The sequence below is a fragment of the Neltuma alba genome, unplaced genomic scaffold (genome assembly GCF_004799145.2).
Source record: "Neltuma alba isolate B1F8T4 unplaced genomic scaffold, ASM479914v2 tig00011065_pilon, whole genome shotgun sequence".
NCBI lineage: Eukaryota > Viridiplantae > Streptophyta > Magnoliopsida > Fabales > Fabaceae > Neltuma > Neltuma alba.
In genome coordinates, this window is record NW_021635808.1 from 59,507 (window position 1) to 82,074 (window position 22,568).

A 22,568-nucleotide genomic window follows, 5' to 3' on the forward strand; every position below is an offset into this window, starting at 1 on the left:
TTACCATCAATACAGTACAAGAATAAACTCTCACATTCCAGTTACCCTAGATCAACAAAGCAGTCTTCTTTACCATTCTTTTTGGTTTTCCCTCTTTCAATTGACAAGGATTTACAGAAGTTCATGGAAGAATTATTTCGCAGCCCCATGATTTGTCACTTGCATGAACAAGGACCAGGATTTTGCCGTTCACGTGATGAATCTCCATCCCGGCTAGACTTGTACAACCGGTGGTGGTGCTTCCATCTCGTTGTATGTATTTGTTGTCGGCTTTGCAGTTCTTAAATGCTTTGAGGAGGAGGAAGATGAAGTTAGAGAAGACTTAGCAGAACCCAACTTGGCCTTTTTCCGCTTGTGCTTTTTAGGAACACGAGGATGTTCATGAGATTGACTGTCCTTGAAATTGCTTGATGATGATTGGCTTGAATCTGCAATATCTGCTTCAAGGGATCATGTAATGAATGGTACATCATTTAGCGATCAAGAAGATATTAGTGAGATAAAGCAGCTCAAAAGAAAAAATGTGAAGTATATTATCTGAGATGCTAACAGACAATGCAATGGAATGAGATTGAAAAACAGAAAATTGCTTCCCAATCATTCTTCTCACCGTGGATCTGTAGAGAAATACAACCATGGGAATGAAATAAATCCTTCTGCTCAAATTCATGACAATCATAATAGAGGGATCCGTGCAGGGTAAGTCACAGTGAACAGTTATCAGGTGCCGTGGGGCGAGTCACCTTAAAGAAATGATTTTAAACAGTTGTATAGGATGGAATTCTTCTGTTCTAATTCATATGTAAGAAGGATCAACAGGGAACAGGATACTCTACTCTTAAAGAGAGGCAGAGTAGGTCATGCCTTGTTTTTTTTTTTTTTTAAATAATTTTCTACTTTTTTTTTTTTAAAATCAGAAACGCTGAATCGTGTGAAAAAGCACAACTTTACATGCTTAGGCATTTTGAAACTTAACTTCCCAAAGCATCCATACTTAACTGTGGCTCTTGAAACATTTGGTTCCAGTAAATCCAGATCGTTTAAATGTAGCAGATACAGAATAATCTGATTCTTCACCAACCAAAGGCAGTGATTTGCAGCCTTTTACATGGTTAGATGAGGACGATAACAACTCATGTACTAGACAGCCACAAATTAGCTGTTGACGCATGATTTCAGACAACTTTGGAAGACAGACAGATTTCAGATACGATGTCGATTGTCCTGCTAACATCTTTCACACAGATGATGACTCAGAAGAATCAAATCTTACAAGAATTAGGTGATACTTTTGTTTTTATAGGTCTTTATTGGTCATCTTTGAGGAAGCTCATCACATGGAAAAGCATAGAGTCGAGGTAAGGTTTGACATATCACATAAACCAAAATAAGATTTTTGACGTGGACCCCACTAGATACCATTTTTATCAGTCAAGTCAAGTCAAGGGGGGCAGTAGATTCCCCTCATTGGGAAATTATTTGTCACGTGAAAGAACAGCCAAGTTCACTTCTTACTATGGAGAAAAAGAATCAGATATTTATCAATTATATTTCCCCCTTCTACTATATGACCTGTGATACGCCCTTTCTTTGTACTATTCAGATTTGGGAGACTGCACTGTATCACATGAACAAAGGTCATTATTATTCAATGGCACCAGCACCACACTTTTCAAACGTTTGCCTTGTTGTTGCGAGAATTCTTAATTCATAAGTTGTAGAGAGGGATTTATGTCACCACAAACAGAGACTAAAGCAAGTGTTGGGTTCAAAGCTGGTGTTAAAGATTATAAATTAATTACTTAATCTTGGTGTGATCACATGCCCTGCACAATATTTGTTCTCACTTTGCACTCTATGATCTATCTCTGCTTTATTTATATGACAAATATTTGGCCACTTTGCAAGGGTTTCACGGGACAGAGGAACCATAGGGATTAAACTGAAAATTGTACCAAACTTGGAGGCTACAATACTCATGCAAAATTAACTTTTCTGAATTTTTTTTTTTATTTCGTTTCATTCTATGTACTAAATGGATCAAAACAAAAGTTTTTGGAAAGCAAAAACATTTGGTCAACAAGAAGTTATTATAGGATACCTCGAGGAGGCATGATGCTGGTAGATAAAGGATTGGGATCTCTTCGATCATCCAAATTACCGAGCGATGTTGAGAAATCAGGAGCTGTTTTAAACTCAGACATCTGCATTAAAAAAAACCGACAAAGGGAAAGACAAAATGATGAAACATTGTAATACTAGGGAAAAATGATTTCAAACGAAGAAATTCAAAAAAGTGCACAGAAGAAAGAAATCATATTCCTAATAGCTCCTCCTTACCCAAGTGGGTCCACTCCCTGAGGGGCCATCCCATCCGATGTGAGCCACATGCTTAACGTCTGTGGGGTGACCAATTTCAATTTCGCGCTCCTTCACAACTACAACATCAAGAACAATATTCCACAGCTCAATCAAGTTCAAGACTGAAAGAGAAAGGAGTTTTGGAATTTGAAATCCTCTCTATTTATTAAAAAAGTTATTGGTTTTGCTGATTTCAGAAACAGAAAAACACAATGTATGTATGATACATCATTCAGATGGGATTGAATCTCAGACATCTTTCTCAATTTTGAGGTGGACAATCTCAAGTTTTCTTAAGAAATTCAAACAGTAACCAAGACTTTTATAAAGTTTAGAGAGATTACCAAAGATTTTGGTAATGTATTTGAGACTTTTATAGATCCCTTTCATCTTGATTGACATGGTGGAAATAGCAAGCTCTGAAATGGGAAGAAGCAGAAGAAAGCAAAAGTTTCTCAACAGATAATGCTTTTGCCTGCAAGGAAGACAGACACATTTTCGGCTAAGAATTCATTGTCTGTGATTCAGGAACATCTACTCCCTTTCAATGACTAATTGCTGCGGAATCATTGCGCAGGAAACGTTTCAGTTTCAAACGACAATATTCTGAAAATGTAGGTAAGAGATTTTGGGGCAATAACATACCAATGCAGGAAGAGGATAATAACAATGTTGCGAGAAAAAGCTTAAAGAGGAAGGGACTTCTCCAGAGACCATTGTTTCTGGGCTCCATTCATCATCATTCTGAAACAAACTTGTAAGGCAAATGCTGGCACATGCAAAGCCTGAGTCTTATGCTGAACTCGTGGCAGAAAAATCCAACCGAAACTATGAAGAGGAAGGCGAGTATATCAGAATAAAGGAAGAACGAAGGCAGGAACGAATCGGTTTTATGAAAAGATGAGATTTTTATTAATGAAGCAGGAAGGAAAGGAGAGAGGGTTTGAAAGAAAAGAGAAACAGAAGGTGGGTATCCATGAAACTTGAAAAAAGAAGCAGAGAGAATCGGGAGGGAGGGATGAATAAATATCAATGGCTTAAAAGAAGAGAGTTAGTTTTACGAAGAGGTGCCTCTAATGTCATGTTGGGTTGTTGGGGCGAGTAAAGTTCGCATGTCATAGGCTTATTAGGCTGTTTCTCTCATATAATGGCCATCTAAGGAAATGGTGCAGACCTCTGGAATAGCGGACAGAGTCAATAAATTCAGAGACACATAGGCTGTATTTTGGGTTGTGTTCGGAGTTTAATAATTCTCAACAGCTTTATGTTATCTTTTAATATTGTTCTCTGTTCCCGTTTTCGCTAAGTTTCAATTTCTATTTAAATTAAAAAAATTAATTAAATTAATTATTTTTTATAAAATAATAAAATTATCTTTACCAAACTATAGTAGTAATAGAAATTTGGTTAATCAGTTAAGAACATTAGGAGAAAAAATTAATACTTTAAACAAAATATATTACTATGTTATAAAATACTACCTCCGGTCTTTAATATAAGACCTAGTTAATTAATTTGAGTAGATTAAAAAAATTAATTAAGTTAGTTGTTTTGTGATAAACAAGTATTGTCTCCCCTAAAATATCCTTGTTAATCATGTGTATTAGTTAAATATACCATATGATGAAATTTTTAACATGTGTACTATTACAATGACTACTTTAAAAAAATAAATAAATATAAGAGACAAAGTAAATTGAAATTTTATATTTAGGACTAAATTGAAAGTCAAACTAGTTCTTATATTAAGAACTGGAGATAGTATGTAAGAGGTAACTCAAATTAATATTTTGTATGTTGCCTAAGTCACGTCAAATATATTTTGGAATAGTAAAAAAATAATGTTTTATTTTATTTTTGTGACATATACATTCACAACTTCATAGCTTGTTAACACGATGATGAAAATAATTTAGTAATTTTTTAACAGAATTCAAAAAAATAAATTTATATTCTTCATAGCTTGTACATAGTGTATCCTATTATGAATTCTTTCCCTGTATAAATATTAATGTTAATAGGATGAAATATTTTTAAATAACAAAACTAGTACTTATAGTTTTTTAAAAAAAACCTTGAGAGAAAAATATTTTAAAAAAATTATTATAACCTCATAAATACAACCAAAAAAAAAACACATTCATTAGTTAAATATGTTCTTTGATGATTGATTTCATTGAACAAAAATTTCAGAGAAAAATTATACTCGTATTTATATTCAGTTATAAAAGAATATAGACTTTTTAGGAAGGGCAAAGCATTATATTTATTTTTTGCCGTTCAGACAATTCAACAACAATATTTGATTGGATTCATATTCATGGTTATTTGTTTCAGCATCAACCCTACATTAATGTCATCCTTGGATGCTATCACTGTTTCCTTGTCTAGGTTGCCACTATCTCCCCCACGCTTAAAAAAGCACAAAAATATTTTAGAATATTATTCAATATATTAGAAATAAAATTTATTCCTCAAACTCTATGCAATAAACGAATTTATATGGAGTTATAAACTTTTTTAATCCATAATATGAGTCATGTTTCAAAAACGGATGCTAATTTAAAATATAAGTAATGTTTAGTTGTTGTTTCACGCATTAATCATGTTTTCCTTATGTAAACATAGGGAAAAAATTATTAATCTAGAAGGTATGTTATGTTACTCTTGCTATTGTTACATTACCTTTTTTTCCCCATAATTTTAAGGATATGTGACTTTTGCTGCTGCAATTAATGAGTTATTCAAACTTTTTTAATCTTTTTTAATATGTATGATTTTTTTTTTGAAATATAACCGATATAATTTTTGGACAGGGAAAAGTGACCACCTTTATGCTGCTAACCCATAAATTCTAAGCCGCAGATAGATATTCACTTCTCTGGTAAGTCTCTTCAATGCTTCTGCCGCTCATAAATTCTGATCACAAATATAGATCCTTAGTTCTTTATTATCAGAACTTTAATTAATTACAAGCTTCACACACTTGTGTCTTTTTTATTTTTTTCCTAAGTGAACAAGGAACTGTATGTTAAAGTCCTAAATATTTTAAAACCGAGCTTAGCTGGTGCAAGCTTGAAGTTTGTTACCATTATTTAATAATAGAGTACGAGGGATAACTAAAAAAAATCCAAAAGGAATGGCCAAGAGCCACAGAATTAATTCAGATGAGGCCATTGAAAGCAGAGCAAAGATCATTCATTGATTATGATTATAAATTTTAAATTAAGTTTGTGAAGCCAAATAATTATTAAGATATAATATTTGTTGACATTGAAGTGCAATTGTCAGCATGAATCTTCTTGTTCTTCTGATTAAAAAAAAAAAAAATTGATTTGCAGCAATCATAATCAGATGCCTCTTCATTGAATTTATATTCCTTTGCTTTGTTGGCATTTCTCATAAAATTGGTTGGAGGCACGTTTTTGTTCCAGTTGTTTCTTACAATGAAACAGAGCCATTTTTATTTATTTATATATATATAACATAAATATTTTCACAACGTAGAGAAGGAAACTAAGATAATTTATGACAGTAGTATAATTAGTGTGATTTGATGTGATCATGTTTGGATGAGGGTCGAATTTATGCTACTTAACATTAAAAAGAGCGGTTGAGGATGAAATAGCTTCTTTTGTGTGTGAATTAGAAAACAAAAAAGTCAAAGCTGATCGGTTGACCCAAGATATAAGAACCAAAACAAACGTATTGTGCCTACAGTTTCATTTCATAAATCATGTGATATGACCAATCAAAATTTGAATCCTCAAGAAGAAGAGGAGGTGACCATATTTAGTGTCTAACAGTATTTCAAATAAGATTGCATCCAATAGGAAAATACATGTATTTAGAAAAAAAAAAATCATGCTTTCTTCTCCTTTTTCTTCTTCTTCTTCTTTTTTTTTTTAATGAACACCTGATGTCCAAATGGGTTCATCTTTTGCTGTGTTTTTTTTTTTTTTAACTCAATATATAAACTCGCATCGTGATCCAAGGGACATTGAGTTCCTAATAAATAAACATGGTAAAGTTTGGGGTAATTTAGATGTAATCCATTTCTATTCCTCCAGTCCGAAGAATTAATTAGAGAATTAGTTATGATTCTAAATGCAACTTAACTCATTTTATTTTTTATATTTATCATTTTTTCCAAACTAATGTATTCAATTTATAAATTGACATATAAATATTTTAAAAGATCATGTCACTTGTTGGAATTAAATAATCTCTTGAATCTTCTTAATTTATTTAAATTAATTAAATAACTCTTATATTAAACTCCACCACCCGTATCTATTGCATATCATATCATCCATTCGTACTGTGCACATTACTCGTGTTCATTACTAAAAGCAAGCGGGCCCATTGAAGCCTAAGCTCATAAAAACTTAAAGGCCCTCAACGAAGCACCGTGGTGTGCCAAGTCTTTAGCATTTTAATTAAGAGAATATTTTAATTACTCCAAAACGTTTATAAATTGTCTTACATATAAGAATACCATACGCTCCAAAATTTTGATTTATACTTATTAATTAGGAGCAAAGGGATTATCTCTGGCCTAATTTGTAACACAGCCTGCCTGCAATTCCTGGGTTTGCGGCCTTGCGAATAAAAGTTGCTTAGTGCTTGGAGGGCTAGGAAAAATTTGTACAAGATTCATTCTGCATCAATCTGGAGCTGAACCGAGTGATACGTTTTAGTAATTTAAGGATAAAGAGACTGAAGAGTGTGCCATTCAAATGCATATTTCTGGCATTGGTTGGGGTCCTTCAACGCATAAAAGCAATGTAACATGATTTTGTCTGGACTACTATTCTCCCAGAAGCAAAAGAATGCCACTTTGAAACGCAAGGAGGTGATAGTGGCATACTGGTAAAGTGGCGAGTATGCTGCCCAACAGCTTCACAGCGTATTATTGTTCACGGGCTAATGACGTCTACTCCTCAATAGATTAATTCAATATAATATTAGCATTAAACTTGCAGGAGAAAGGCCATAAAATAATCTAGAAAGATTGATGATTTAGTAATGAGCTTCATGAAATCATATGCATGTCGTATTTAACTATTCTGAATATGTGAGTGAGTGAAGTGCCATTCAAATGCATATTTCAGGCATTGGTTGGGATCTTCCAACGCATAGAAGTAATGTAACATATTTTTGTTTGGACGACTATTCTTCCAGAAGCAAAAGAATGCCTCTATGAAACACAAGGAGGTGATAGTGGCATACTGGTAAAGTGACGAGTATGCTGCTCAAAAGCTTCACAGTGTACTATTGGTCAGGAGCTAATGACATATGCTCATCAATAGAGTAATTCAACATCATATCAGCATTAAACTTGCAGGAGAAAGGCCATAAAATAATCGAACTTCAAGGAATTAAAAAAATAAGGAAGTAAATTCATGATTTAGTAATTTCTGAATTCTCTCTGAGCTTCATGAAATCATATACATGTCGTATTTAACTAGTTTGAAGATGTGTGAGTGACTAAATTGACAGGCTTAATATTTGGACTTTTTTATACTATATTCTTTATTTGCTCCATCACACACACAGAAGCTAAACACTTACAGGTAAACAAATCCCATTCCCATTCAGTATTCAGCACACGGAAAGCGAGAGGCCTTAGCCTTTAAGCCTGCTCTTAGCTCCAGACTTTCAGGATTGAATTGAATCAAGTCAAACGAAAAGTCACATGGTTTTTTCTCCTGTAATTGCCATCAGCTAAGCTAGTGGAAATCTTGATACAACATGTTCCTCAAAAGCTGCTGTAAAAGGCGACTTTGCATTTACTTAATCTTCATTTACAGTTAGCCTATTTATTTCTCTGCTAAATTTCATTGGGATTTCCCTGCCTAAAAGTTTTTTGGTAGTTTTGTTTCTCAGAGCTTCTCAGTCTTATAATCTCGAAGTTTCAACACATTTGTTCTTAAAATTTTGGGTCTACCCAGTTATAAACTTCATTTGTTCCAGCCACTTTGGTGTTGATGCATTAAGTCACACATAGATTGAAAGGCCTGCCCTCTCAGTTTATATAAAAACTTCAGAAAATGATGAAAGTTAAAACCACATTCTATCCCCGCGTTGATCATCAGTAGAACCAGTAAACTCCCAGTTTCTTTCTTCCCAGTGGCTGAGAGAAGCTCATTGCCAAAATAAATAGCAAGCCTAATTTTATGCAAAGCCTGTCTATCAACTAAAGTCCATGTAGCTTTCAGTTTAATTTGTAGAGATACCTTAAATTCCTAAAGATTAACACTACCTCTAGTATTAGATATAAGAACTAGACAAAAAGTTCATTTGATAAAATCTCAATACATTTTGTCTTCCAAATTTATAATTTTTTGTCCATCCTATTCCTATTCATTGCACACAGTAAGAGTTCCCGTCAAGCCATAGTTACAACGCACATGACATGATTAGAAAAAGTATTCCAGAGAAAACAACTCACATTTGTTACAAATAACTAATTCAACTAATTTTTTTAATATTTACAAATTAGTTATCTAGATTTCATACTACGATGGAGGGTAGAAATGAAAATGGATTCAGATTATGACCGTCCTAAACTTACAGCTATATCAGTTTAACAAATTAAAACATCAAATAAGATGAAAATGCTATCTATCACAAACAAATCCATACCAAATGGATTCAGATTATAATCAGAACATATGCAGAGGTGGAATTTTCTAATACTTCTGGTAAAATTTGCTCCTCAAAAGAGTAAAAGTAACATATGCCTTCTGACCAAATTATAATTAAGCATGCTGAAGTTTGTAATCAACTTCAAAGGAAACAGAAGAAATTAAAACCTCCCTACTATGATTACCAACTTGAAGGCCAATACCCGTGGATGCCATAACCTGTCTTCCAGTTATCCAAGTAGACAACTTTCTTCACAGCCCAGAAAGAAACTAACAGGGCAAAAATCATAAACACCCTTTGCACATTAACATTCTTCACCTTCACAAGAACATGTGACATAAAAGCCATTAGCAAACCCACAATGGTGTACAAGAATCCCACAGCAAAACCCTCTGCTCCAAGCTGCATTCCAGACCCCTGATAAAAGAATACGAGCTTCGAAGGATCATTACGGTCCAACAAAAACATCGGCATCTTCCTTATGATGTTATGCATCGCACCAGAAACGCTGAAGAAGTAAACGAACACAGCACCCAATAACCAGAACTTCCGGTCATGGAGCATAGTCTGACCAGCCAGGATTCTTTTCATTATAAAAGGTAAAGTAATCAAAAAACCGAGTGCAAACAAAATCAATTGGCCCCTCGAGAATAACGGAGGCCGATGGATCGGACCTACAACGAGCTTCGTCTTCGACTCCAGAAATTCAGCCATGGACTCAGCGAGCCTGGAGAAATCTCCCTGGTCCATCTGATCTGACTCTTTGGGGCCTTGATGAGGCGCAATAAGGCGGATGTGCGGCAAGGCATTGACGCCGAAGAGAGCGAAACTAGATTGCGATTCTTTGAATTCAATGTCGCAGAAGAACAATTTCCCGTGAGATGGGGACGACGGGTCATCGTTGTTGGCGACGTAGGAGGAAGCGACAAGTGCGAATTCACTGCGAAGCTCCTTGAGGCGAAGCTCTGGTTTCTCGTGGAGCTGAGAGGCATCAAAGAAGACAACAATCCAATAGGGTCTTGGGGTTTTGACTGAGGTAAGGTATCGGGAGACGGATTGGTCGTTGAGGTGGATTAGACCAGATTGGGATCTGGATTGAAGCGTGAGAAGCTCGCTGACTCGGTCATCATCGGATTCCGAGGAGACAGTGAGGGAAATAAGGGACAAGAGAACGATAACTAGCAGGAGAAATGGCGATTTGGTAATGGTAGTCATGGCTGTCTGAGATTTCGGGGGTTTCACAGAGAGCCGGAGGGAAAGAGAGGAAAGGAAGGGTTAGAGGGGTGAAGACGTGAAGTGAAGACTACGGAGAAAGACTTTGACAAATTCACTCCTCAGCATGTACGCTAAATTCCAATCAATCTCTGCCACGTAAGCTTGTTATGTGTAGCCCTGCCGATTCTCTTTTTCCACGACGGAGAATAATGAATTTTCTGGAGTTCAGTTTTAAGAATTACTCTCTCTTTTTTTTTCGCCGGTGTTTTAAGAATTATTAAAATACGAGTAACTTTTTAGAAGGGCTTTTTTATCCAGACACGACAAACAGTAAAAGTATTTACTCAGATGCTATAAAATTAAAAATATTTACTCAGATACTACACTTGAAATCGTTCAGACAGTGAATGAGTTTAAATTTGTACAGAAGTTGTTCAGGCCAAAAACGACTTCAGTGGAACCCACATCCAAAATATAAAAGTTGTTCTTGGTCTGAACAACTTCAGTGGGACCCACATCACAAAATGGAAGTTGTTCTTGATCTGAACAACTTCAGTGGGACCCACTATTTGTCTTACACTCCATGCGTTTTCAGCTTTCGTATTTTGACCAGACTATTTCTGCCTTTTCCAGCCCCACGCAAAGTGTTCATTCCTTCCCCAAATATTCCCATCAATATAGAGTAGTCATTCGTTGTCTCTCATGCATGAATACTTTGTTTTTGCATGTGAGTGTATAGTATGAATTCTACTTATATAAGGCATTCGACATTCTTTTTATTTAATTATTCCAAAATTATAACTAAAATTCTAAAATTCTAAATAGAATATTATTATTTTTTATTTAATATTATTTATATTTAATTAATTCTATTTAATTAATATTAATTAGATATATTAATATAGATTTATTAAAAATAAATAGTATATTGAGGAAATTTCTAGATTTCACATCTAATTGAATTGTAGAAATATGATAATCTCCTCCAAGAATTTTTAGAAAAAAATCTGTCAGATTCACATTTTATTTGATCCTTAATTTCTAGTCGAAAGCTAATAATATATTCCCACTCATCATAAGCCTTCTCCTCACTTAACGGAGTGAAAGGGCTTTTGTTTTGCATGTTTTGGGTTTTGCAATCAAACCCAGCTTTGTGTTACTTAGGGAATTTTTAGCAAAATGCTGCAAATAGGGAAAAAAATTCTTCAAATACTACATAGTGGGAATTATTTTTCCAAATACTACACTCAAAGTTGTTCTTAGTTTAAACAACTTTAAAAGTTCATCTTAATAAGAGCAATTTCTTCAATAAACATTGGTTCCCATGCAGCTGAACTTCATCTTGACTTGAACAAAGTTTAAAATTCATCTCAGTAAGAGCAATTCCTCCCATAAACCTTGTCTTCCGTCTAGCTGAAATTCATCTTGGTGTGAACAACTTTTAAATTTCACCAGCATCTAAACAACTTCTTCACAATCTCTCACCACATAAATATTCCTACAGGGATGTTAATAATGGTCATATCATTAGAATAATGAGTTAATAATTATATAATGATAATAGTAATAATTAATATTATATTAATTAAAAAGTGATTAAAGAAAATAAGTAATGATTAAATGTTATAAAATTAATAACAAATAACAATTAAATTGACATGAACAAAAATAAGAATTAATTTACCTCACAAATAATGACTCCCCGTGCCACATCTTGGTCTCCTCCGCGCACGCTGTGGCCGTTGTTGTATATTTACTTCTTGAGTTTAATCTAATGTCTCATTTGTCTGCGTAGTTGACATATTTAAATCAAACCAAGGTGATTCGGCTAAAGAAATTGATTGTCGAGGGGTGACAAATGCTTCATTTGATGGACCACCTTGCTCAAAAGAAGAAGTGTTATATTGATCGATAAATAATGCAGGATTATCAAATAAGGACATGAATGACTGAAATTGAGGAGGATTGGGTGAGTCAGAATGGGATAATGTTGATGATGATGGCATGTGATGAGGGTAAAAATGAGTTGGATTGGAAGAGGTGATAGGGCTTGATGAGACTGATATGTTATCAAAATGACTAAAATTTTGACGCTCTTGTTCACTTAAATTTTCATTTACAATTGGTGGCTGAGTAGACAAGTAACCGCCTCGCCGTTTGCTTGGTCTATCTCGAGGAATTTGTGGACGGGGTAGCTCAACTGGTGGTGGAGCTGGTTGAGAATTCATATTAAACCGTTGTTCTCTAACTGCAAGTAAGATGTTACGCTGGTCTCGAGCAACTCTTTGTCGATAATCAATGCAATCAGAGCATGTTGAACGAGAATTAATTATTAGCCTATATAACTATTCTGCTATGTCAGCCTGAAATAAATAAAACATTAGGTTTGAAAAAATTTTCGTATAAAAGAAAATGATGATATTGATCAGAAAAAACTAAAAAAAACCTTACCACATAGCCAGTATCACCACTAACACGTTGGATCCATCGTCTTGTATGTCTCCAATACCATTGCATGTACTCAGATGTTTGATCAAGTTCACCAAGTGCCAGAGGAGCATCAACAACAGCATGTGGCCATCTATTCCATGCTTCAATGAAGTTTGAGTATTCTTCAGTCCAATTTGTGCTTATTCTGCCACGTAGTTGTATTGTATGGTAATTTCCTAAATGAACAGGCATGACAGGAATAGGTTGTTGACGACCGAATTGCCTTAGTACACGATCAGGGTGATGCCATTCTATAATATGAAAACATATTAGAGGAACTGAAGCAAGCCAAATTTCAGGTGTTGCCAAGCAATATTCTGGAATCAATTGGCGCACTTCAGAAGATTCATATGGCTACCAAATTATGTCATCATCGGTCATTCTATCAAGAAGACTCCTATATTGGCGTAAGGATATGACACTTGGACGAGGATTTTGTCCTACATTTTTCCATCTAGCATTATCAACAACCCAAAAAAGTAGTGTTAAAATTTGTAAAATTTCAATAATAAGTACATATGAAATATTTGTTGTGTGATTTTGGCATACCTGAAACCCAAAGGAGGTAAGAGAGGGTAGATATTAGACTGTGGATCTGGAGATACAGGTTGTTGTGGTGCTAGCGTAGGAAAACGATCCCATGCCCATAAATGTAATAATGATAAGCATCCTCCAATCCCATCTTCAGTTGGATTAGTAGCATTACATAATTCTCTATACAGGTGAGCTAAAACTGCTGAACCCCAACTAAAATTTCCAACTTCTTCCATATTATAAAGTAGTGGAAGGTACATCAAATACACCATAGTACACGATCTATCTAGCATGAGATATCCTCCAATCAACCTGAGAATATATGCACGAGTGAATTGTTGAACTTGTACATCGTCTGCATCATCAAGTAAGTGATTAAAGTGCTCTTCCAACCAATTTATAAGTAGTCGTTGTCCAAGTATTCTATCTGCAGGTGGTCTAACTCCTAGAAGCCATTCACAAACATCTTGCCAATTAAAGTCAGTTTTCCCAATGACAGGCATTCCTACACAAGGAAGGCCTAATTGTATAGCAACATCCTCTAATGTTATCGTGCACTCTCCACGTGTAGTATGAAATGTGTGAGTCTCAAGACGCCACCTCTCAACAAGGGCTGAGACCAAACTTTGGTCGTAATCAAATTGCCCTACCCTCGCAACACCATAAAATCCAGCTAATCTAAGATATTCAAGTATCTGATTGGGTGGCTCAATCATTCGATTAGCATGCATGACTCATCTAGTGTGTAGGATTCGAGAAACCTATAGACAAAATTTTTAAAAAAAAGTTAGTATTAAAGCATAGAATTAATAAGTAGTAGTTAAGAGAGATTACTTACATTTTCATTCCAAACTTGTTGCAAAATATGTTGAGTTTGTAAGTACAGAAGTGAGTTATCCTCTGGACCAGGGTTAATGACTTCTTCTGGATATTGTGCCATTTTCAAATATCTAAACACAACATAACAAATAAATATTCACATAATATAAAAAAATTACAAAAACCATTTACATTTCATCTTCATATGTATAATTTTCTTTTTACATAAGCAAAATACATAATTTATTGTCTGGATGCCACTCTTTGAGGACAAGTAGAGCGATTATGACCAATTTGTCTACATAATCCACATTTGTTGGGTGGGTTGGATGTAGTCCAATCCATCTCATTACGTATGCGACTTGAACGAGAACGACCTTTATCTCTAATCATTGATGGATCAGGTATTAGAGTAGGGCAATCAATTTGCGGCCAGTAAGTCTCATCTCCTATTGGATGAAAGTTGTTACTGTAAGCCATTTGCATGGTTTCTAACCTAAAAACAGGATCAACATATTGCATTCCAAGCCTTCTTATATGACACTATATAACCAAACATGGATTGCATCCTCTCTATAATTTGAGATACTTTCACATCTGGCTTATCAGTTACCATTGCTATGATACAAGATGATATAACATCAGCATCTAACTTTGGATGGTCTTGAGTTAGTGATGTGCTTAAGCATGTGTGGGGCCCCCCATATTTTGTAATTTGCCAAAAGTTTCTGTTTTCCTTCTTACAAGCTCTTACTCTCCAATTGCAGCTTTCACCATAGTTAATGCATCGATATTCTTCATACTTGTTACATGAATAATAGACCTTGAATGTGTGATGAACTCGAACAGAGTATAACTTGACCGCACGTCTCAAAACACGAACATTGCTAAACATCTTTCCGATATGTAACTCTTCATTTTGACTGAAAGGTGGAATTTCTTCTAATTCACTGAACTCAGGAGCCATAGCTGACTCAACATTAATATGCGAGAAGAAAGCAGATGCTAGCTCATTATCCTGGTTGATCTCGTCATGCTCATCATTGTCATCATGATCATTCCCATCACCAATATTTAAATAAGAATCATATTGATCTTCGTCCTCAAATTCATCCATAGTATCTTCCATTTGAGGAACAGAGCAAGATGGCCCATTGTTGATACCATCTTGGGGAAGTTCAAATGGGTGAAGATTTTCCATCTGATCGCTAAACATGGATTCTTCTTCTATAATGTTTAGCTGATTGCTACTTGATGGAAGAGTATTTCCAGCATTTTTGTCCATTAGTTGTGATTCAATATGACCAACATCTTCCAAGTCACCTATATTGGCATACAACTCTGCACATGTTAACTGAGTTGAGAATCGACGATTCACTTGCCACATTTGTTGTACATCCGAATCATCTTCTAGATTGCATGCTTGGTATTGTGGTGGATTTATGCACGTAGGATATTTGTACACTAGATTTGTCACAATTTCATTGGGAGGAAGTCGTAGTTTTCGTCCAATAACTTCCTTCAATCTATCCAATGTAATATTTGGATCAACTTTCACTACTTTCGCTCTATCACACTCAAATGTTGCACCGACCGGGCCATTAAAAATTCGTCCATTTGCAAATATACACACAAACTCTTTTCTATGATCCATTCTGCTTCCTAAATAATACAGTATAATTATTAATTAAACAAAAATGAATTGTAAAACTAAATTAACTCCATAATATCATTATTTTTTAATTCAATTATGTATATATTTTTAAAATAAAGTAGTAGAATAATCATTTATTTATAGTTACAAAAATTAGGCTATTTATTAAGAAACTTATTTACATTTTTAAGTAAGATAGTAACTTGTAATATCTTTTAATCAACAACGACTGTGGAACATCAATCATAAAAAATATTTAGAATAACTTAAAAATTAATTTCAATTAAAAATAAACGTTACATATTAAAATTTTATTATAAATTCTAATATATCAATATAAAATTAATAATATAAAGTACATATTTCTAATATATTAAATAAATAATTTTCTATTCATTCCATTTTATTCAAAAAAAATAGGGATAATTAATATATAAGTCCTTATAGTTTCAACTGGTTTTTAATCAGGTCCCTATAATTTTTTTTCTTTTTATCAGATCCTTATACTTTCATATATTTTTAATCAAGTCCTTATAATTTTTTTTCTTTTTATCAGGTCCTTATTGTTTTACTTTGTTTTTAATTAGGTCCTTCTAGTTTCTATTCTTTATTTTACAAATAATAACATTTTACAAATAATAAATTATTGTAACAATCTTATGTTAATATTATTTTAAATTTTTAGTTAAACAAATATATTATTTGTTTTCAATTCAAATTTTTATAATTATAAAATTCAAATTATAATAATAAATTTATCTAAAATTAAAATATGATTATAAATAATTTATATTTAAGCATAATTATTATTCTGATTATTTATTAATTACTAAATGATTATATTAATTATTTTGTCCAATTATATAATTATTAATTTAAAAATGAAATTATTTTTAAAGAATAAAGTTAATAAATAATTTTTCAAAAACTACAAAGCACCTAATTAAAAAATAAGTGAAACTATAAGGACCTGATAAAAAGAAAAAAAATAGAAGGACTTAATTAAAAACACACGAAAGTAAAAGGATCTAATAAAAAGAAAAATTTTTATAAGGACCTAATTAAAAATCAAATGAAACTATAAGGACCTGGAGATTAATTATCCCAAAAAAATATTATAATTAAATATTATTAAAAAATTAGCTAAAATCATTACTTCTGTTTTATTATCAAAAAGGATCTTAAAAACTATAAATATTTAGAAGGATTAAATATATTTAAAAACATTAAATTCTCCCACAACTACATTCCTAAATTTTTTCTAACTTATGTTCCATTATTGGATATTTTTAATGACTAAATTAGATAAATATTTGATTAAATAAATTAATTTGAAAATATTTCTTATTCAAAAAAATTGCCTCTGCTTTGTTTTTCTCCCGGTCCCAACTTCATACTTCAAATGTTCAATTTTAATTTATCTATATTATTAAAGAATAATTATATTCCTTTCAACCTCTAATTTCTATATTGCGAATAAATGCTTTTGATGAGATATATACTTTAGTAAACACATAAAGGTAAATTTACATTAAATAATAATAAGTTTATAATAAATGTACTTGTGTAATTTTATATTAGGTACCGTTTAAGTGACCCCAAAAAAACATCCTTATGATTGAAAACAAAAATAAATGTTAATAACTATTTCACACTAGTTATTTAAAAATTATAATTACTTAATATGACGAAACAATTAGCTATTACTATTGAGTGATTTTTTTAAATTTATAGTTTATTATTTGGTCTGCCTAAATAATTATAATTTTTAAGATCCTCTTTAATAAATATTATTTTCTCTAGGTCCTCCTCTCTAATTTTTCCAAAAAATAAAAAAAAAACTCCTTTCTTTCATTATTATTAACCCCACTATCAGTACTCTTTTTATTAGGAAAATTTTGACACCATTTAGTGCTAGCTTTCATTGGCTAGATACAAGACTAGACTAAGCTCACAACCAGGGTTGTCAAACTCACGAGTTTAAGTAAACTCGTGACAGGTATGTAAACTCGAATTTATGAAATTCATACATGAAGTCACTATGCATAATCAAATAATAAAATAATTATAAATTTAATAAAAATTATAACTTGGACCACTGATTTGGATTTTCAATATTTTAAAGGTTTTTATAGTTAAATAATTTAACTGTCTTCTACGCATGCTTTGATATAAATTTTACGTAATTTTAACAAAAATAATTTTACCATTATATATTAAAATTTTATGAGTGGGGAATATTATTCCATCAATTTTTCTTTAAATATTCAAGTATTTTTCATGACGTATTGACTGGCATAGGAGAAGTTTGATTACCATGCTCACAACCAAATATTATCTAACTAGATACATATTTAATCTGACTACATATTTACTCAAACACTATCTACTAAAAAAAAAGATATATATTTAATCAGATTATAAAAAAGTAAACTGTAATTTATTTTATATGACAATTAATTATATGTCTACATTTTTTTAATTAAAACAAACTCAACATGTAAAAATGACTAAATATAAAATTCTTATCCATCATTTAGCAAAATACATATCAAAATTTTAAAAAAAAAAATTAATCAAGAGAATGTACCTTAATCAGAAGAAAAATTAAGCCTCAAGTTGAGATAAAACGTATGCAATATTTGCAAGGCCACACACACCACCAACTTCACGTGAAATTGTGGAAAGAGAAAGAAGAACTGAAGGACCTGCAGATAAAATTCAATTCTTCACGCAAAATGCCTTATATATAGAGAAAGAAGAAATGAATTGTATGAAGAATTGAAGTTGAGATAAAACGTATTTACCTACTTCACAGGAATGCCTTACACATAGAGAAAGAAGAATGTGAGAAGTGAAGAGAAGCCTTCTGATGAGTGGGAATGGCGAATAGCTTATATAAATAGAATTCATACTATACACTCACATGCAAAAACAAAGCATTCACGCGTGAGAGACATTGAATGACTACCTATATTGATGGGAATATTTGGGGAAGGAAGAAACACTTTGCGTGTGGCTCTGGAAAAGGCAGAAATAGTATGGTCAAAATATGAAAGCTACACGCAAAAGGCAGAAATAGTTTGGGTGAGCCTTCGCTTTTTGGATCGTCTTCTGCCCAATGTCAATGTGGTACCCTCCCGTTTGTTTTTGGTTCCCATTGGGTTTACCTTGTTACAGGTCGACCCCATGGCAGCAAGAAAAAAAAAGGCGATCTTGTGCTATACTCCAGTGATCTCTTTCCTACCAAGGCACGCAAACCCCCATCGTGTCTGGTCAAAATATGAAAGCTGAAAACGCATGGAATGTAAGACAAATAGTGGGTCCCACTGAAGTTGTTCAGACCAAGAACAACTTCCATTTTGTGATGTGGGTCCCACTGAAGTTGTTCAGACCAAGAACAACTTTCATATTTTGGATGTGGGTCCCACTGAAGTCGTTTTTTGCCTGAACAACTTCTGTACAAATTTAAACTCGTTCACTATCTGAACGATTTCAAGTGTAGTATCTGAGTAAATATTTTTGATCTTATAGCATCTGAGTAAATACTTTTACTGTTTGTCGTGTTTGGATAAAAAAGCCTTTTTAGAAGTGATTTCATGAGATAAGTTTGCCTGAACTTATGTGAAAGGCCAAACACTCCGTTGGGTAAAAATTTGGGCGGAGGGTGGCTCGAATGTAAATATCAGTTCCATCTCAAAATGGCCTAATTTTATAATGAAATTACCTAATTGCTTTTAATTTGAAATTTGAAAAATAAAATAACATACAATATAATTCAAAAATAAAATTACTTAAATCACGACAATAACTAAGACAGATATTTATGTAATTTCTTCATAAAATTTAATTTCAGAATGATCACGGACTTTGTAATAATGAGGACATGTTTAGATCGAAACTAAATTGTAGTAGTAAAAGTGATTTTATGATATACGTAGTAAATATTTTAAAAAAAATTTGTCTTAACTTGCATAGAAGTATTTTTTTTATAAGTGCTTTCACTTATTCAGTCTATTTGGATTCACAGTCCAAATTACTTATAAGCAGCTTATTGCACAAAAGAGCATTATGAAACATGTTTGTCTTGTTTGGGTAATTTTTATAAAATCCCGATAAATCATGATTTTACCTTTCTACCGTACTTTTAAGATAAGCAACAAGAAGTAGCTTATGTGTTTGAAAAATCCTAATCAATCTTCAGCAACTAAATTTTCTCCAATCTACCCCTCCCACACTCTTCCCAAAATCTCTTCTCAAATATTAACTTCATGCCTTTTTTAGTAATTATACATTCATAAGTAATTTTAATAAATGAAAACTAAACATAATCACAATTCTTAAAATAACTTATAAGAAAAAAAATCCAAACACAAATCACTGCTAATCCAAACAGACACTAATTACATTTAAACAATTTATGCCGTGTTTGAATAAGCTTTAAATCCATTTGACTTATGGGCTAAAAGCTCATTACTCTTTCATCTTACTCGTTGCTTTTCAAATTGCGCTAAATGGGGGTTGGTAGGACCGTCTCTCTTCCTTCGATGCTGAAGTCTGATCACTGTTCACCCTCATTTGCTTTTTCCCCCCAACATGCATTGCTCGGATTTGGATTCTCTTCACTACCTTCCCATCCTCTTCTCCTCCACTACCCTTCTTTTCTCTTCACAACCATTGGATCAAAATTTCAATGGTCCAGATTTAACATCTTATAAAAATAATGTTATTAAAAAAATAAATAAATAAATTTAAACTGTTAAAATCTGGTCTGAATAGTTTATAATTGTAATAAAAAAATTAAAAAAAATTTGCTTTATAATAACAGTATGTAGTTATGAACTGTTCAGATTAGATTTTAACAGTTTAAATTTATTTATCTATTTTTTATCATAATATTTATTTTTATAAAATGTTATAACATATTAAATCTGAACCATTGGAGTTTTGATCCAATGGTTGTGAAGAGAAAGGGAGGGTGGTGGAAGGGAAGAGAATGTGAAGAGTAGTGGAGAGAATCCAATTCCGCGTTGCTCTCTCTCGCCTCTAAGATGCTTTAGCTTCGTCACTTTACATTGTTCCCCAATCCTTTCCATCTTCATTTTCTGTTTCATGGGGACGTTTTTGGGGGGTTTTGATCTTGTATGTTTCATTTAATTTTTCAAAATTATGTTTCACTTTATATTTAAAAAAATTATAATATTTCTAATTTTTTAAAATATATTTCAGTCATTAAATTTCACTTTTTCCTATTAAAATAATTTAAATTTATTATATTATGTAAATTCATTTTTTATCATTTTTCACTATTTAATCAGAGTCATACCCATTCTGGTAATTTTACAAACTAAACTAAAATTAAAAAAAATTTGCTTTATAATAACAGTATGTAGTTATGAACTGTTCAGATTAGATTTTAACAGTTTAAATTTATTTATCTATTTTTTATCATAATATTTATTTTTATAAAATGTTATAACATATTAAATCTGGACCATTGGAGTTTTGATCCAATGGTTGTGAAGAGAAAGGGAGGGTGGTGGAAGGGAAGAGGATGTGAAGAGTAGTGGAGAGAATCCAATTCCACATTGCTCTCTCTCGCCTCTAAGATGCTTTAGCTTCGTCACTTTACATTGTTCCCCAATCCTTTCCATCTTCATTTTCTGTTTCATGGGGACGTTTTTGGGGGGTTTTGATCTTGTATGTTTCATTTAATTTTTCAAAATTATGTTTCACTTTATATTTTAAAAAAATTATAATATTTCTAATTTTTTAAAATATATTTCAGTCATTAAATTTCACTTTTTCCTATTAAAATAATTTAAATTTATTATATTATGTAAATTCATTTTTTATCATTTTTCACTATTTAATAAGAGTCATACCCATTCTGGTAATTTTACAAACTAAACTTACTTATTCAATCATAATTCAAACAACTTCTACTTTTACAAACTAACTTTTATAAAATCTGATCCCAACATAAATCATATTACTCAATTTATCTTTTATCCAATCTAATTTTTTCAAAAATCAAATTAATAATAAGCTGTTTTTTCAATCGTTAATCTAAACAGACCTATTATTAAACACCCGTTTGGACAATTTCCAAATTAGAGTTTGTAGATGTGGGGATATTTTTATGTACTTCTTTTGTTTCTTGCGGTTGTATTTTTGTGTATGCCATGAATGTATAATGGTGAAAACTTTTCTAATTTTTCCACAAAAAGTTGTATGTATTTTTCCATGTGATATAATTTTTTTATGGGTACAAATATTTTATTAGATACAATCCTATTTGAGATACTATTTTATTATATTAATAAAACCATGTATGTTTCCCTAACATCATGTATTGTAATTCTAAAAGGCAAGTTGTACTATGTCTTGTTATATTATTCTATATGATGGGATTAGCTGTGGTATTTTTTTTTCCCGCTTAAATGTAATTACTTTTATGTAATTTGATTGAAAATGATGAGAGAGGAATTGATCCCGGTTAAAAAAACTTAAGAAGAATCTCAATAAAATCCTGCTGAAATACCTAAATCCAAATAAAAGCCTACACTTTTAATGATTTTCTAATTAGACTATGAGGCCTCATTAGTAATTTTTGAATATTGTTAAATAACTAGAATGCTCCCAATTAATTAAGAAAATTTGATTATTTTATCCTTCTAAGTTGTCCCTCATCTCTTATGATTATTTTTTGGGACTTTATAATTTGTATATATGAAATTACAACATAAATAGCCTTGACATAAATATTTTTTATTTTCTGTTGGTAAATATTTATTTTAAAATTTTAAAATATCTTAATTACAGAAAATATTTAATACTAAGT

The 22,568-nt window shown here is 32.2% G+C and overlaps 4 protein-coding genes across 4 annotated transcripts; all 4 read right to left on the reverse strand.

The window, feature by feature from the left end:
• Positions 1–213: 213 nt before the first annotated feature.
• Positions 214–2,869, reverse strand: LOC114760989 (CRIB domain-containing protein RIC10-like). Its single transcript, XM_028950303.1, has 4 exons — positions 2,706–2,869; positions 2,341–2,438; positions 2,102–2,204; positions 214–437 (listed from the first exon to the last, which is right to left on the reverse strand). Exons 1-4 carry the CDS (start codon positions 2,761–2,763, stop codon positions 214–216), a joined length of 483 nt encoding a protein of 160 aa, XP_028806136.1. The 5' UTR covers positions 2,764–2,869.
• A 6,026-nt stretch (positions 2,870–8,895) lies between these two features.
• LOC114761016 (probable dolichyl-diphosphooligosaccharide--protein glycosyltransferase subunit 3B) lies at positions 8,896–10,285 on the reverse strand. Its single transcript, XM_028950328.1, has one exon. The coding sequence runs from the start codon at positions 10,225–10,227 to the stop codon at positions 9,193–9,195; it is 1,035 nt and encodes a 344-aa protein (XP_028806161.1). The 5' UTR covers positions 10,228–10,285; the 3' UTR covers positions 8,896–9,192.
• Positions 10,286–12,572: 2,287 nt separating this feature from the next.
• On the reverse strand, positions 12,573–13,967 carry LOC114760990 (serine/threonine-protein phosphatase 7 long form homolog). The gene is made up of 4 exons (XM_028950304.1): positions 13,267–13,967; positions 13,140–13,171; positions 12,679–12,968; positions 12,573–12,590 (listed from the first exon to the last, which is right to left on the reverse strand). Exons 1-4 carry the CDS (start codon positions 13,965–13,967, stop codon positions 12,573–12,575), a joined length of 1,041 nt encoding a protein of 346 aa, XP_028806137.1.
• Positions 13,968–14,578: 611 nt separating this feature from the next.
• Positions 14,579–15,724, reverse strand: LOC114760991 (uncharacterized). Its single transcript, XM_028950305.1, has one exon. It carries the CDS (start codon positions 15,722–15,724, stop codon positions 14,579–14,581), a length of 1,146 nt encoding a protein of 381 aa, XP_028806138.1.
• Positions 15,725–22,568: the final 6,844 nt, after the last annotated feature.

Coding starts and splice junctions, on each gene's coding strand:
- LOC114761016 (XM_028950328.1), bottom strand. CDS start 10,227: ATGACTACCATTACCAAATCGCCATTTCTCCTGCTAGTTATCGTTCTC.
- LOC114760990 (XM_028950304.1), bottom strand. CDS start 13,967: ATGATTGAGCCACCCAATCAGATACTTGAATATCTTAGATTAGCTGGA. Junction 13,172..13,266: donor TTACCTCCTTTGGGTTTCAG/GTATGCCAAAAT, acceptor TGATAATGCTAG/ATGGAAAAATGTAGGACAAA. Junction 12,969..13,139: donor AGGACAAAATCCTCGTCCAA/GTGTCATATCCT, acceptor TTCATATTATAG/AATGGCATCACCCTGATCGT.
- LOC114760989 (XM_028950303.1), bottom strand. CDS start 2,763: ATGTCAATCAAGATGAAAGGGATCTATAAAAGTCTCAAATACATTACC. Junction 2,439..2,705: donor ATACATTACCAAAATCTTTG/GTAATCTCTCTA, acceptor TTGATGTTGTAG/TTGTGAAGGAGCGCGAAATT. Junction 438..2,101: donor CAGCATCATGCCTCCTCGAG/GTATCCTATAAT, acceptor CCCTTGAAGCAG/ATATTGCAGATTCAAGCCAA.
- LOC114760991 (XM_028950305.1), bottom strand. CDS start 15,724: ATGGATCATAGAAAAGAGTTTGTGTGTATATTTGCAAATGGACGAATT.